Source organism: Nannospalax galili, unplaced genomic scaffold (genome assembly GCF_000622305.1).
Source record: "Nannospalax galili isolate Female #2095 unplaced genomic scaffold, S.galili_v1.0 scaffold829, whole genome shotgun sequence".
In the NCBI taxonomy this organism is placed as follows: domain Eukaryota; kingdom Metazoa; phylum Chordata; class Mammalia; order Rodentia; family Spalacidae; genus Nannospalax; species Nannospalax galili.
The window spans coordinates 3,026,955-3,044,216 of NW_008360329.1; the positions used below are offsets into that span (position 1 = coordinate 3,026,955).

The 17,262-nt window shown below is 42.1% G+C and overlaps 1 protein-coding gene across 1 annotated transcript in view; it reads right to left on the minus strand.

Annotated features, from left to right (window-relative positions):
- Positions 1-14,486: 14,486 nt before the first annotated feature.
- Mrps28 (mitochondrial ribosomal protein S28) overlaps positions 14,487-17,262 on the minus strand; it is a 145,999-nt gene continuing 143,223 nt past the window's right edge. Inside the window, exon 3 of the mRNA XM_008826062.3 lies at positions 14,487-14,773. Within this exon, the coding sequence (XP_008824284.1) occupies positions 14,605-14,773 (169 nt within the window). The 3' untranslated portion in view covers positions 14,487-14,604. The remainder of the gene's footprint in view (positions 14,774-17,262) is intronic.

Genomic DNA, 17,262 nt, shown 5'->3' on the forward strand with positions numbered 1-17,262 from the left:
AATAGGTGTAAGGCGATGGGGTTTTGCGTGGGTCTGCTCCCAGAAACACACACACACACACACACACACACACACACACACATACACACACACACACACACACTCCCCTCTGATGCTGCCTTTGTGTCCTCCCTCTGCCTAGATGGGCAGGACAGAGACTGGAGTTTTCAACTGGAGTTGAAAGCAGATGCCATGCTGCCATGAGGGAAAAGGCCAAGGGACCTAAGAGACCTGTGGTCAGCAAACAAACAACCCCTGCTTAGTCCAAACCTAGTAAGAAATAAGCCTCTTGCTGCAGTCCGTAAATATAGTCCACAAGATGCCTGAGTATGTGAGTGTGTGTGTATGCGTATCTGTGCAGGTGCACGTGTGTGCAGAGGTCAGAGGACAGCATTGTATGTTGTTCCCCTAGCACTATCCATCTCTTTTTTGAGACAAGTTGGCTCACAGGCCTAGAACTTGCCAAGTAGGCTAGACTGACTGGCCAGGAAGCCTAGGGAGCCTCCTGCCTGCATCCTTAGTGTTAGAACTGCAAGTTGTGCCTCATATCTGTCTTTACCCGGGCTCAACTCCCAGTACCCATGTGGCAACTAACAACTGTCCATAGTTCCAGGGAATTCAACGCCCACTTATGACCTCTGTGGTCATTGCACAACATGGGTGCACTTACATACATACAGGCAATACACTCACACACATAAAATAAAAATATTTTTTAAAAAGAGAATGCCCAGGGGTGGCAGGCAAGATAACGATCTCTCTTAGTTACCTTTGTTCATTATTTGTTGTTTATTTTACATGTGGTGTATGTACATGTTCATGTACCTGCATGTGTGAAGGCCAAAGGTCAACATCAAGTGTCTTTCTCAATTGATTTCCATCTTATTTTTTGAGACACAGTCTTTCACAAAACCTAGAGCTCATCGATTTGGCTAGGCTCGTTGGCCAATGAGCCCCAAAGATCCACCTGTCTCCACCTGTTCAGTACTGGGGTTACGGGCACGCACCACTGGGCCCAGCTCTTACGTGAGTGCTAGTGATTGAACCTAGTTCCTCATGCTTGTGTGGCAAATATTATCTACCCAGCTACTTCCTCAGCCCCATCTTTTAGTTATTTTAAACAGGAAAAAAAGCTTGGTCATGCAAAGTTGAAGGTGAGAACCTTTGAATACTTTCTTGTAAAATTCTTTTTAAGGCCTGCTTTCGAAGAGGAAATACAGACTGGAAAATATCTATTTATACTAGTGGCCCACCAGACATCTGGAGAGCATTTAACTGTGGTGATATTTTGCTCCCGAGTAAAGGTTTTGTTTGTTTGTCAGTTCTGAAAGGCACAATTCTCATTCTGGATGCTATACTACAAAGCTGAAGTCACAAACTCCAGATAGGGCATTTTAAAAATATTAAAGCATCAAATCCAAACGAAAAAAATGGGGAAAACTAAAAAGAAATCTAACTTGAAATGAAACTTGAAAAAACTGACAAATTGGGAAGTCTTTTACTGTTTGCTGCTTCTCTGTAAGCACCAATCACTACAGTGGGAACACCCACAAGTGATGCCTAGGGACCAGAAGTCTCAACCTGCCATGGGGCTGGCCATAAAGGCAGGAAGTGGGATGAGAGGAGAGGGAGGCAGGCAGAGGGCAGCTGCAAGCTGCATTTCCAGGCAGAGGCTATTCACTGAGGGCTGTGGAGCTGAGAGGACTAATAATCACAGGCCAGCTACAGAAGGATCTGGAAAGTTTGGTGTTTATGTATATTTAGGTAACCTGGCTGTCAGAGGAGCCAGACAGGAGTTCTAGTGAATAAATACAACTCTGACTCAGCAGACTTGAGTCTAGGTAATTTTATAAGCTACTTCATTTTCTACAAGAATTAGGAAATGAATCCAAAATTAACAGTATTTTAAATGACTAAATAAAATCAATTTGAAGGTATAATGAGAGATAAAATTCTCTTATCAATATTTTACCCATCATTTGATAGATGCTTGTTTAGGAGAGGAAAACAGTTTTTCTCTCTTTCTTTTTTTCTAATGTAACCTTATATACACTGAAAGCTTTTTTTTTGTTTATTTGGTTTTTAAAAAAAATATTTTATTATTTTTATTTTATGTGCATGCATGTATTGCCTGCATGTAGGTAAGTGCACCTGTGTCATGCAATGCCCAAGGAGGACAGAAGAGGCTGTTGGATCCCCTGGAACTGGAGTTACTGATGGTTGTTAGCTACCATGTGGGTGCTGGGATTAGAACCCAGGTCTTCTGCAAGAACAGTCAGTGTTCTTAACCACTGAGCCATCTCTCCAGCCCCTCATTTTGTTTTTTTGAGACAAGTTTCCCCTGTTATCCCAGCTGGCCTTGCTGTGGACTTCTATGTGGACCAGGCTGGCCTCGATCTCACAGAGATCCACCCGCCTCTGCCTCCTGAGTGCTGGAATTAAAGGTGTGCATCACCACATCCAGCCTAAATAAACAGAAAGTACTGAAAGAAATATTAAAAATGAACACTTTCTTGCTTATACAAGAGTTCTTGAAGAGTTACTGATAAATTATCCACCAACTAACCCATCATAAAAATCTAGTTAGAAGGTACCAGAGATGTAGAACTAATTTACCTATGGCACTGTACTTCCTGGAGGCTTCCTCCCAGACAGGAGGTGCTGCCTCTGCCCAGGGCAAAAATGCTATGAATGCCATTCCACTGAAGAGCTACAGAGAATCCCATAGTGCCAGAATACTTACCGAGAATCTGTGACCTTGTATTTAAAGTCACTTGGAAGCCCACATGAGCAAGGTGTGCAGAGGGCCACTTCATGTGCTACCTGAGAATCAGGCTCATTAGTTGAGGTCAGAGACAAAAGGATCCAACACACATCTTACAACATACCAATAAAACACATGATTATTTAAATATTTTTCAGTGTCAGTGCTGTTCTTATAGCAACTTGGAATGGACACAGTACCAAGAACGCCTGTGTGTCTATTCTGAAGTCCTAACAGGTGGATGAGCATCCCTCAAGCTTTTTTGGGAAGGCTTTCTTCTAAGAAGCAGCCCTGCATTGGGTGGTTGAGTCTAGCTGGGCTTCATTCCTAGCTTGGACTGCTTGTGCTTTTACCATTGGGTAAAGAATAGAAGTCTTTCCTCTGTTATGATACAGTTTAATCTGTGGGGCTCCAACAGAAGGAACAAGAGAGACTTTCACTGTGTGGACAGTGACACTCAGTGTAAGTTGGTGTATGTAGGTAGAGAGAAGTTTAACAAGCCACGATTTACTATGACAATGGGTGCTTAAGAGTGGCTCTCACACCAAACAGCAGAGATTATCTCTCTGTGAGGACAAACTAGATGAAGAGGACCCATTTGTGCACTTTCTGTGGGGCTCATGCTTGGCTTTAATATAACAGTCTTTCCAGGGCCCATGAGGAAAAAGCTGCATGTCAGCACAGTTTATATGAGCGATGGAAGGAAAAGTACTCAGAGGCAGGAAAGCAATGGGCATTGAAAGTCTGTGAGACCTGCATGCCATTCATGAAAGGACCAGAGGCTGATAAACAGAATGAATTCTTTGCCCTCCTCTCTTCTGTGAAGTCTGCACAGTTCCAGACTCAAGAAATTCTCCAGCTGTAATGAATGGAGTGAACACTAATGCTCCTGCCAACAGAAAAGGAAAAGATCCTGGTGAACAGCAAACAATGAGTTATCTTTCACAGCCACACACAGTCACTTCCTCTGTCCCTGCCTGCAGGCCACCAAAGTGCTAGACACAGAGACACAGGCCTGGCAACTAGCTTCTTGCAAGAACATTACCAGGAGATATGAACCAGAGTCAGATAAATACTTGAAACCCAGATACTCATGTATGCTAACCTTTTAATTTCTGTCTAAAGCCTCTAAAATTAACCATGATCATTTATTTTACCCAGAAAGCATGTGGGGTGGAAGGGATAAGAAACTGGGTTGGAACTGTGGAAGGAGGAGGATCAAAGTCAAGGTAATCCAGAAGATTATTTTCACTACAGCCTTGATAAAAATGTCTACTATCTACAGTGGGGATCAGAATCTGCCCACCACTTCATCTTTCTCTGTTGACAGGAACCCTTATAAATGATGGCCACTGAATCAGCTAAATTACACTCAGCAAATACTGGTGAGTATTCTCTATGTTTTTCACATAATGATGTCATGAAAGAATATATAAAAAAAACAATTAAACCCACATTGGGCATGGTGGTGCATGCCTTTAACCCCAGTACTCAGGAGGCAGGGGCATGCAGATCTCTGTGAGACAGAGTCCAGCCTGGCCTACATAGTGAGTTTGAGGTCAGCTGGAGCTACAGGGAGACCCTGTCTCAAAAAAGCATCCTCCCCCGAAAAAGACTATACTTGTCTTTATATTGAAGACTTTTTTTGAATGTGTATGAATGTATGTCTCTGTGCATGTTTGTGCACATGAGTGTAAGTGTGTGCAGGCCCCTGGTGTGTATATGGGGGGAGTCAGGGGAAAATTTTGGTGTTAGTCCATACCTTCTACCCCTGTGTACCAGTGTTCAAGCTGGGAAATCAAACCCAGGTCCTTCAGTATGCTAGGCTGACACTGTAGCCAATGAGCTACAGCCCCAGTATACCACCTTCTGCCTTGTTTAAGACAGGGTCTCTTTGCTGTTCTCTTCTGTGTGCTAGGGTAGCTGGCCTGAGAGCTTCTAAGGATTTTCCTATTTCCACGTCCCATCTTAAGGCAGGAGTGCTGGGATTACAGATGCACACTGCAGTGCCTGGCTTTATGTGGGTTCTGGGAATGTAAACTCAAATACGCTGCATGGCAAACATTTTATCTACTGAGAGATTTCCAAGCTCCTTTATGTTTGGGGCTTCCATAATCCATTGAGAAAATTTACCTCAGGCAGGACATGCCACTGTACCCATGAACCCACAGAGTTGTGATTATCTGCACAAGATCTGCACAAGACTGGGCATGTCAACATTTTGTTATAGATGGGGAGAGGGACTCACAGACCCCACCCTCCCAGGGGACTTATTGACAATTAGGGGTTTGTTGGGGGTGAGAGACATTTTCTTCAGTGGTCTAGCCACTGGTAAGTTGCCCATGATCCTGCAAAGAACTCCTCACCCATATTCCTGTAAGCAACCCTCAAACACTCATTGGACACACACGCAAGACAAGGACACAGAAGACAAAGAAGGGAGGCTAGTTGAGAAAAGGGAGGGAGCAGTGGGAGTAACAGGGGAACAAGAAAAGGTAATGGTGGGTGAATACAGTCAAAATACATTATATGCATGCATGAAAGTATCATAAGGAAACCCATTACATATAACTAATATGTGCTAATAAAAAGAGTTGACTCAAAATGAATAAAAAGAGCAAGAGAAGCAGTTTTATAGAAAGAACACATTATTTTAAGAGTCAGATGTGCCAGCCAGGTGTCGTGGTGCCCACTTTTAATCCCAGCACTTGGGAGGCAGAGGCAGGTGGATCTCTGTGAGTTAAAGGCCAGCCTGGTCTACATAGTGAGTTCCAGGACAGCTGGGGCTACAGGGAAACCCTGTCTCAAAAAACCAAAAAAAAAAAAAAAAAAATAGATGTAGCTGCAGTTTGAATTTTTCTGTTTACCAGCTGTAGTCTCTTATTTAAGTAAAAACTTTTATGAGAATTACTTGGCCAGAGTCGTTAGAGGATTAAACAACACATAAAATAATTGTTAAAAAAAGAAAAACAGTTTATAACTCTTCAGGAGTTATATCTGCAAAGCACTAGTTGGCTTCACATTACAAGTAATCTATTAATTCAACTATATATATACTCCTTTATTTAGATATTTAAGGTCTGGAGATTCTATCAGAACATCCTTAAAGCTAAGTGATTGTTGCTGAGACATAGTCTTGCTCTGTAGCCAGAGCTGGCCAACTCGTGATCTTCTGGTCTCAGCATCCCAAGTACAGGAATTACAGACATGTACTACCAAGTTTGGCTTAAAGCTGTTTTTTTTAAAAAAGTCAAGTTAATTTCTTTTTAGTTCTATCTTCTCTGCTAAAGCCTTCCTAACACTAGATTTTCTAAAACTAGACTACCACTAAAATTAAATTAACAATTTTTAATACCCGAAAGACAACTGTGGTTGTAGAAAACATGTCACACAATTCATGCATACCTTTATAGTTCTACAAAACTGCCCTTGACTCTCTTCCAAACTATTATAAAACAAGTGTATAAATTAGAAACAGAAAGACACAAATATGCTGATACCAAGAAAAGTAAAAGTTAGCATCAGAGAAAAGAGGTGGAAGATAAGTTTAAAGCAAACAGGAGAAATGAAAGACAGTTCTTTAGTAAATAGGCAAAAAAGCTCTCTCGGGTAGACTGAGCAAGTTAGACCTAAATAGAGATTACCAGAAGCAGCAGACATTCTGACGTCAGTATAAGGAAAAGAGCCGATAGCAAGGGAGGCTGGAGGTAACAAGTGAAAACTTCAAAGACTCCAGTGGTCTGGGCATTGGGTAGCAGCGAGCAGCTCTCCACAACTTAATAATCCCTGGGAAATCACATCATTATGAAATTGTTTTCCATAATGGTGGCCCTGAGTCATCAAGGAAGACTTTAAATCCTGTTTAGTATTCTCTATTTTAAAAAGCAGGAAATGTTTTGGGGCCAAGAGACTGAATAATGCATTTTAGAGTTTTATAGGCAAGATTTAGTTGTGTGCACATTTTATATACTCCCTAAATACTGTAAAATCTCTAATTCATCAAGGGCTTATGGTGTTTTTGGTCAATAAAGTACTCTTCTAAATTTTTTTTTCTAATAACTACTAAATGTGAATATGTCCTAAAGATGGTTAAGTCAAGATTATATTTTTCAGCCATCCCCAGAGCTATTTCAAAACACCAAATCTAACCCACTCTGGGGCAAACATGTTATGCAGCATTCCTCCAAACGGTGAGCGGATGGGAGGAAGACACAGTAGAAACAGCAGATGTATGTGCAGACCAGCTGCACAGGGGCTCTGTGGTAGAAGGTAGAGGTAGGAGCCTGCAGGTGAGACTCAGGGGGGAGGGTGAGAGATATGAGGAAATGACTAGTGTGCCTTTTTTCAAAGGAAGGACACAGTAGCTTGTGCCACTCAGGAAGGAAGGACACAGTAGCTTGTGCCATGCAATGCTCAAGCTACTAGGGAAGGGCCATACCTCTAGGGCCAGTCTCTCCTTCATAAGGAAGAATATAGTAGAGGAATGGGAAAGTGGTTGAGAGGGCCTTCCAAGGGCAGGAGAGAAAATGCCTCACTTTGTCTGGGCCTCACTTTTCCCAGCCTTGATCTGGAACTGTCTAGATTGCTGAGGATGTCGTTTGGAAGAGCACCAGGTACAGTCAGAGGCTGGTCTCAGCCCTGGAGGAAAGGAGACAGGCAACCCATGAGTGCCCTACAGGGATGAGCAGGACTTATTGAGTTCTTAACTGCAAGGTGAGCTGAGCGATGTGTTTTCTCTTTAGCAACCAGGATCCTCTGCAGTCTTACACAATCTAGTTTCTCAAGTAGTCACCCAGCCCACAAGGTGTTACATCCTTGAACAGTAACTACCTGACCCTGGCAGTCTTGGAGAACAATTCAAAAGTTAGCCATGGTAAAGTTAATTCAGCTCACATGAGTAAAACTTTAATTCTGGTTTACCAGAGGATCCAACTTTTCACTTCCCTGTTGGCTCTTTATGAAATAGTATGTTTTCTGGTTTTTCTAGTTCTTGGCCCATGCCTATCAAGTAACATCTAAATCAGATTATGTGGAGGCTGATGAGACTATCCACTTGGTAGATTGTTCAGGACTTTTTCTGGCCCATTAATCATTGCAAATTTTGGTAACACCTGCACCAGAGGGTGAGTGGGAAAAGAGAGGCACTAACAAAGACTGGGATGACTAATGGAGCAGAAAAAACATTTTAAAACAAAATTATAGGCATGGGATTACCTTAAATTGACGTCCATTTTGTAGTCTTCTTTTGGAAATTTTCTAGACTACTGGGCATCTCTAAATACACTCAAAGACAGTCATGCAGCAATGTGACTCAGACACACCATTATTTCTAACCAATGAAGCTTGTAGCATTTCCCCAAAACCCTTGCTGCTGGCCCCACGCCTTTCAGTATGGTTTTGGGAGCTAAGGTCATCATCTTTATCTGGCTTCTGTGGTATTTGCTGCATTTAAAATGAAAGATTCTGCTTTAAAATGTTGCCTGGGAAAAATCACAGTATCATGCTTTCTTTTATTCATTCATTTGCACTAATTATTGCTATCCTACTCTCATGTGCATTTTTCCCAAACCATAATGATTCGAGACTTATAGAGCACAGTAAAACAGTTGGATTGTGTATGTGTTTTTTTTCTTCAGGCAGGCAATTTTGTGAAGCACATGGTAATAATCTGAGCCACTGTTTGGTTTCTAAAGACTTCATCTGTTCCCAGGATGGTTTTGGGGGTCCATACCACCTCACACCTGGAAACTAACATCTAACTTTTAAACTCCCGTTTTCCATCTCCCACAAGCAGACAGTACAGGTTTCATGTGGGCACATTCTTTCATGGAGTTTTCTTTTTCCTACCTCTTTGGGGTCAGAGCATCTCTTAAGTCCTTTGCAATTAGTTTAAAAGAAACATGGAAGCTGAGTGTGGTGGTGCACGCCTGTAATCTCAGACTCGGGAGGCTGGGGCAGGCAGATCTCTGTGAGTCCAAGGCCAGCCTGGTCTACATAGTGAATTCCAGGCCAGCTAGGGCTACAGAGAGATCCTGTCTCAAAAAGACTAAACAAACAAACAAACAAACATGGAAAGAAAAAAATTAGTCTTTTCAAATAAACTACATGTTTCCCTTGGGGATTTATACTAAGTTGTGTATTTCTTTAAAAAAAAAAAAAGAGCCAAATGATATAAGAAATGCAATACAGGGTCAGCCCCAATGGTCTAACCAGCCTGTGGCTTCCAGCGTTCACAGCACCATCACTCTTGGCCTCACAAACTACATATTTCAAACTCCCTGGTTTCCTTCAATACTCAAATCTGGGTTTACCATTCAGAGACTCATCTTCATCCTTCCTAAACCCACTTATATTACTAGCTTACATCAAAAATAGATACAACAAACCCCACAACGGTGAGGATGTTTCACCTTCCCTACCGGGAGACTATAACCAGGGTGTAACACAAGGGAATGAAGAACAGGGAGGGCAGCTAATCTACCTTCCTCTTGTTAATCACCATCCTCATCTGACCCTATGCTGCAACCTCTCTCCCCCAAGGCCTCACCTAATCATGGTACCTGATAAAAGCTAGTTCTTGTAATATATTCTATCAGGTCCAGATTCAAACACCCATGGACGGAACAGAAAATGATCTGCCTCCTACATGCCTGGGGTAGACAGCTTCTAAGGTGGCCCCCATGGTCCTTGCCTCCTGGCATTTGTGGCTTTGTGTTATCCTTGTCCCTTGAATAACTTGTTTCTAACAAAGTATGACAAGATCGAGGGGGCTCATTTCAGTGATTAGGTTGTGTAAGATGGTCACTTCTCTCTTGCTGGCAATCTACCTCTCCCTCTCCCCACTCTGACACAGTTGCCATGCTGAGGAGGGTTCATAGGCAAAGAACAGAGGTGGCTCCCACCAAACAGCCAGTGGAAAATTGAAGCTCTCATTCTAACTATCCTTAAGGAGCAGAATCCTGCAAACTCCAAGGGGCGGGGGTGGTCTGGGTAGAGAACTTACCCTAGTAAAATCTTCAAAAAAGACACAGGCCTAGATGAAGATTTGTGATAGAAATGGAAACAGAATGACTTTAAAAGTATTTTTATTTATTTTCATTTGATGTGTATCAGTGTTTTGCCTGCAGGTATGTAAGTCCATCATGTGTATGCAATACCTGTTGAAGCCAGAAGAGGGTGTTGGAGCCACTAGAACTGGAGTTATAGATGGTTGTGAGCTGCCACATGAGTGGTGGGAACTGAACCTGGGTCCTCCGTAAGAGTAGCCACTGTTCTTAATTGCTGAGTCATTTCTCCAGCCCCTTAAATATGTCTTTTTATACTGCCAAGTTTTAAACTTCTAAGTTTTGTTTCTTTGAGTTGATGACTAGCACTAGACAGTAGAGCTAATGAACGAGGGTAGAACAAAGACCAGATAATTAAAATGAATACTCTCATCTGAAAAGGTTAACCACAGGCAGTTCCTAACAATCACCACTCACAGCAATGCTTAATCCCATCAGGTAAGTGCTGGGTAAATCCCTCTTGTCAACTCACTGGCTGCTCTATACAGCATGAAAACTGAGACCTATGAGGTCTTTTTGTGTTTTGAACCATTTAGGTCTCTTTTAGTCTATACTGGAAGAGTTTTTATCAACATGTGTCTCTCAAAAATATATCAGACTATTTTCTTAATTCTAATCAACTACATATACCAAAGGCATACCCACAATTATTTTGTGCTAACCCTTTACCTCTTGAGGCTTAATTACCTCTAATTTGGGCTTAGGCTTCAATGAGACTTTGCTGATAAGATTTCTGGGACTTCTTTTGTCTACCTATAAGAGTCTATGAGATAGACAAACCACAGTTCTTTCAGAGGTCTGAACAATAGATGTTGTAGCTACATCTAGATATATTTTATTCTTTGAAAAAATATTTAACAGCTGGGCATGGTGGCAAACATCTTTAATCCCAGGACTTGGGGGGCAGGTGGATCTCTGTGAGATCAGGCCAGTCTGGTCTACATAGCAAGTTTGAGGCCAGCTGTGGCTACAGGGAGACCGTGTCAAAAAGACATATAAATATGGTGTGTGTATGTATGTATGATGGTATATGCCCACATGTATGTGGGTATACTCAACTATGTGCATTTGCACAGTCCAGAAGTGTTCTCCTCTATCACTTACCGCCTATTTCTTTGAGGCAGGGTCTCTCCCTGAATGTGGGGGTAGGTTAGAAGCTAGCAAGTTCCAACCTCCCCATCTCATTTGGAGCTGGAGTTACAGGTATGCTTCTTTTTCTTTTTTAATATTTACTATTTTTATTTCATGTGTATGAGTGTACTGCCTGCATGTATGTAAGTGCACCCATGTCATGTAATGTCCATAGAGATCAGAAGAGGGTGTCCAATCCCCTGGAACTGGAGTTATGAACTGCTGTTAGCCGGCATGTGGGTGCTGGGAACCAAACCCAAGTGCTCTGCAAGAGCAGACAGTGCTCTTAACTGCTGAGCCCTCTCTCCAGGCCCAGGCATGGTTTTTATGTGGGTACTAGGATCCAAGACACGTTCTCCTGTCTTTATTTCTTGCAGTCTCTTGTTAAATAGTTTATGCTTTCAACATTCTGTCTCAGAACCTCTTACCCAAATTTCTCTGTCAAACTAGACACATTTTTTTTTTGTCTTTGAAGTTACTTCCATTGACAATTCTACCAAATGGCTTTGGTATTACAAGACCACCAATATTTTTCTCCTATAACATTTATTATTTGTTGCACAACCACCAGTCAGCTCAGCTTTCTGCTTTATAAACTGCCACAAAAATGTCAGAGGTTCACAACACTGAACTCTCTGGTCTACAAATTTGGGGGCTCAGTTTCAGGCCAGAGCCCACTGGTTTTGGCTCTAGTCTGAGGGTTTGTGCAGAGCAAGGCCAGATTCAAAATGTTTTAGACCTGTCTACACCACAGCCACTACAATCCAATTAATCCAGAGAAAGTCACATGGTCTATCCAGTGTCAAGGAACGTGTGAAGGATAATCTTGATTGTCAACTTGACTCAATTTGTAATCATCTTGGAGACGTACATCTGGATGTGTCTGTGTGGGTGTTTCCACAGAAGTTTAAAGAGGTAAGACCCATCTTGAATATAGGCTGCAGCATCCCATGAGTTGGGGTCTCAGATGGGAAAAGGGAGAAAAGGAGTCTAGCCACAGCATTCCTTTTTCTCTGCTCCTGACTGTGGACACGACATGATGAGCAGCCTCCCATTCTAGCCACAGCTAGAGCTTATAGAGCTGCTCTGTCTGCCATGTCTTCCTCACCATGGTGGACTGTGCCCTCAAACTGTGAGCCACAACACACCCCTCCTTCCTTAAGTTGCTTTTGTCAAATATTTTGTTGTGGGAACAAGAAAGTAGCTAATATATCCCTGTACCAAATAAGAACATTCACAGGTTCCAGATTGACATGAATTGGGGGAGGGTACATTATTCAACTCAGTATAACCAGAAACATGAGTTTAGATTGACAAGTGGTCCTTAGACTGGAACCATAAAAGATAGGAAAGGACTGGCAGTGGGCCTTGGGAAATAGGTACTTATGGTCTTGTTGCAGGATCTGCAACACCACGGGGATAGATTCTGTCTTTTCTCTGGACCCTACTCCTCCACAAATTGAGGTTACTCAAACCATGCCCACTATGTTCCAGTTCCCAGGGCACGTAGATACCTTGCTGAGTACATCCAGGTATGTGTATTTGTGTTTCCTTTGCATATCTCCCCACTCTTGCCAGAGGTTTGCTACTGTAACGGTAAGCTGTTTCGGGTGCAGAAATGAAATAGATTTAAATGGGATTGATGTTTTGCCAGGCAAAAACAATACGTGAGGAAACAGCCTGAGTACTCTATATGCAAGGGGGTGACTGTAATGATCTGACTCTAAAGCTGGGGAACAAGGGGAGTGGGAACATGAATGGGATGAGGGAAAATCCTGGAGCCAATAGGTTGGAGTTCCAAAGGCTGCTGAAAAGTGGTTAATAAAGGCAGCAGGAAGGATAGCAAGTGGAAGCAATGGAATTTTGATTTGAGATTTTAGGAGGGTGGCTACTGGATGTGACCTTGGGAAGGGGTGTGGCAGGCTGTTTCTAAAGCTGGTGACAATCTCTCTCATCTCCCTTGGCTTTCTACCATGTGACCACACCACACCTCTAGTAAGATGTGGAATACTGTTTTCCTCCCCTTCACTGTGGGATGGCATTTACATGTTTTACAGCCACCTGGGAAGGTATGAAGCTTAAGTGATTTCCTAGACCAGGTCAGAAAAGGCCACGTCACTTCCCCTGGTTCTCTTGCACAGAGTCAGCCATCGTGGAGGTAGTCCATTCCCAGACTACCTTGTTAGAGATACGGCTCTTTGACTGAAATGCTAGTTCCAGGTGAATCCATCCTTTTACTCCCCCACCAAAATTGCAGCTGCGTGAAACTGTCTAGGCCCACTAGATCAGCCCGTGGGGAACCTAGAGGACTTCACACAAGAAACTTTTTATTTTCTCATGGCGCTGAGGATCAAATTCAGGGCCTTGCACATTTAAGTCAAGTGGTCTACACCCAGTTATGTCCTCAGTCTTTTAGAAGGACTTTGTGATACCACAAGGAACAAAAGAGCCAAGCTGAACCCCACTTTGTTAACCCCACTTCATTTTTTTTTACCTACATGATAAAACACCTGTGGCTTACATGTTACTGTCGTTCATCCAGACCTCTCACGAATTACGGACCCACTGCTGACTGCCTTCAGGACATCTCCACTTATGTGTCCAATAAGCATCTCAACAGATCCCAAACTGAGTTCTGAAGAGTCCTCTCAAACCTGCTCCTACCCGCTCGTTAAGGGGAGATTCTTCCAGCTGCAGAAGCCAAAAACCTTGGTGTCATCTCTCGCTCCTTCCCTTGTCCACACTCACATCTACTGCGTGGGAAATTCTGTTGGTTCTATAGCATATGCCTACATTCAATCTACCTCTTTCACCTATCCCTGGCATCCCTATTCCTCTGGTGTTTCTTATCGATGACCACTGGTCTGTCTCCTTACAGGTTTCACTGTGGCTTTTGTCTATCTTTAGGCTACTCAGCCAGTTTAGTTAAGGGATCCAGTCAAAAGGCCAGGCAGATTATATTCCCCTTCTGTGCAGACTCCTCCAGCAGGCCTCCCTCTCATACATAGCAAACAAATGCTGAAGGGCTTGCCTTGGCCTCCCTTGCCTCTGTGCAGCTGTCTTGTGCTCCTCTTACACTCAGCCTTCCAGTCTTAAATGCATTAGGCCCAGGCTTGTCTCTGGGTCTTGCACTCTTTTGCAGAGACTTTAGTCTCTTTCTTCCCTCTTGCTCCTCTTCAGTGACTCCTCATGACCTTCCAATGACACCAAACCTAAACTTCAACGTGTTACTCGGAAACCCTGAGACCTACTCCTTGCTTTATTTTTCTTTTTAGCATGAGTCACTGTCTAACATACGATACATTTTGTTTATTGTCCACTCTATCTGATGGAATGTTAACTATACCAAAGTGAGCTGTTTTGTATTACTTGTTTACTGTTGGTTAGAATTATCTCATCCACCCAAAAAGCACTAGAAACACTTACTGAATAACAGAATTTCTCAGGACTGCTTATAGCACCCCAATTAAAGGGAAAAATGGTTAGGAAAGGAGGTAGGGTGCAGGTAAAGAAAATTCTAACAAGAGTTATGATTAGCTTTCATTTATTATATCTTCATTTAATCACTTATTCACAATTTTCTAATTCCACTCTTGCTGAGTATCTGGGCTCTAAAGAGCAGTGAACACACCAAGCAGAGTTCATTTACTTTTTGAGTTGTTCCTCTCTTGGTTTTGAGTCTCTGGTCTCCAGGAGTCCTAAGAGAACTGCATCAGCCTCCAGTATAGTGGTGTCTGTGGTTGCTCCCAGGAACCTAGACGTTAGCTCAAGATCTAAGAGCCGCAGCCGAACCCTGGCTCCCTTCTGGTACTTCCTAAATAGTAAGAAAAAGATTCCATTAGTTCTGCAGGTCATACATAAACAACTACTTAAAAATGAAATTCAAATTCCAATTTTCATTTGTATTGGTCAAGTTAAAAAAGTTAACACAGGTACCTGAGAAACAGTTGCATTTGACATTTAGGTCTATCAGAATTTTCATCTTCAAGTTGCCTTTAAAATTTTTACTTTAACCAGGTGTGGTGGCACACACCTTTAATCACAGACCTGGGAAGGGGGGCAGAAGCAGGTGGATCTCTGTGAGATCAAGGCCAGCCTGGTCCACATAACAAGTTCCAGGTCACCTGGGGCTACAAGGAGACGCTGTTTCAAAAAATAACAAAACTTTTTACTTTATTTAGTTATATGTACATGTGTTGTATATTGGCATATATGTGTAGATGTGTGGATGTGTGTGTGTACATGTGGAGGCCAGAGATCAGTATCAGGTGTCTTTTCTTGATCATTATCCACTTTAACCTGGAGCTCATCAATTAGCTGGGCTGGCTAGTGAATGAGCCTTCTGACTTAAACTCCCTGTCAATCAGTGGTAGGGTTGCAAACCTGTGCTGCTCTGCCCAGCTTTTATGTGGGCTCTGGGGATCCAAACTCAGGTCACTTTCCTTGTGCAGCAGGCACTGTACTGAGTCAGACCATGTCTCATGTAGCCCAGGCTAGCAATGTACTCCTGATCCTTGTGCCATCACCTCCAAGTCAAGTGCTGGGGTTACAGGTGGCACTACCATACTCAGCTATTTAAATATTTTATACCACAAAAAAAGTATTCAAAATTGAAATTCAAACAAGTTAGTTCTTAAAACTACCACTTATTTTAATATGTCATTTATTGTTAAATCAGAGTATCAAAGGGGGAAAAACTTTTCACTTACATTTTTCCTCCTAAAATTAAAATCTTTTAAAAGTAAAGTAAAATTTTACAAAAACGAAATGGATAAAAGTCCAAGTGCAATATTTGTATTATTTGGGATGGAGGGTACTGTTATTAAAATGTAAGGTCAGTCAGATGAACCTGAAAGACACCATGTGAAGTGAAATAAGCCAGGGACAGGAAGAGAAATGCTGTATAGTCCCATGTGTGAATCAGAAAAGGGTAAACTCATAGAGGAGGCAGGCAGAATACTGGGTGGGTGTGGGGTTGGGACGGGTGCCTGTCAAAGAACAGTTTCAGTTAAACAGCAGGAATAAGTTCAAAAGATCAATTGTACAGCATGGTGACTAGAGTAAAAATACCCAGTCTGGTCTACACAGTGAGTTCCAGGACAGTTGGGGTTACAGTGAGACCCTGTCTCCAAAAAGACAAAAAAAAAAAAAAAAAAAAAAAAAAAAAAAAAAAAAAAAAAAAAAAAAAAAAAAAAAAAAAAAAAAAAAAAAAAAAAAAAAAAAAATCTTATAGACATGAAAACATCTGAGAGATTCTCAGTGTCAACATAAGAAATGTAAGCACATGAGACATGGCAGTAAGCTTGACTTAGCCAGTCCACATGAAATCACTCCAAACATCATATTGTATGCAAGAAATATGTGATTCTTTACAGCAATGTGTGGTGGCCTATACTTGTACTCTCCACATTCAGAACACTGAGATAGAAGGATTGCTGAGTTCCAGGCCAGTCAGTATGGGCTACATTGTGAGTTCCAGATCTGCCTGGGCTATATACTGATATCCTTTCTCAAAAGCAAACAACCACCACTACCACCACCACCATCCAAAACCCAAATCAAACCTAAAACCAACTAACCAAAAATTTTGTCAGTTAAAAAAATGAGTGAACTAGGAAAAAATGTAAAAACAAGTAGCAAAGTAATTCAAAAGTGGTCAACAAAACATTCCAGTATCTTATATCATCAAACTAAAACTGATGATCATTTGCCTTTCTTCCTTTCTTTCTCTCTCTCTCCTCTCTCCTCTCCTCTCCTCTCCTCTCCTCCCCTCCCCTCCTCTCTCTCTCTCTGTCTCTGTCTGTCTCTGTCTCTCTGTCTCTGTCTCTCTGTCTCTCTGTCTCTCTGTCTCTCTCTCTCTCTCTCTCTCTCTCTCTCTCTCTTTGAGACAGGGTCTCCCTGTAGGCCCAGCTCTGGAATTTGCTATGTAGACCAGAATGGTCTTGAACTCAGAGAGATCTTCCTGTCTCAGCCTCTCAAATGCTGTGCCACCATGCCCAGTGATTTATTTTCTCATCGTGTACACTTACTCCCACACCTTCCTTCCTCTCCTCCTCCTCCTCCTCTCTTTCCTTTTCCCAGTCTCGCTTCTACTTTCCTCCCCCCCATGTATTATTATTTCCACACAGTGGCAGAAATGCATTATTTGAGTCTGGCTGATTTCACTCAGTATGATAATCTCTACTTCCATTCATTTTCCTGAAAATGATATTTTATTCTTCTTTGTAGTTGAATAAACTGCCATGTGATATATAGCGTATTTTCTTTAGTCTTGATTCACTTTAATATAATTTATTTTTCTAT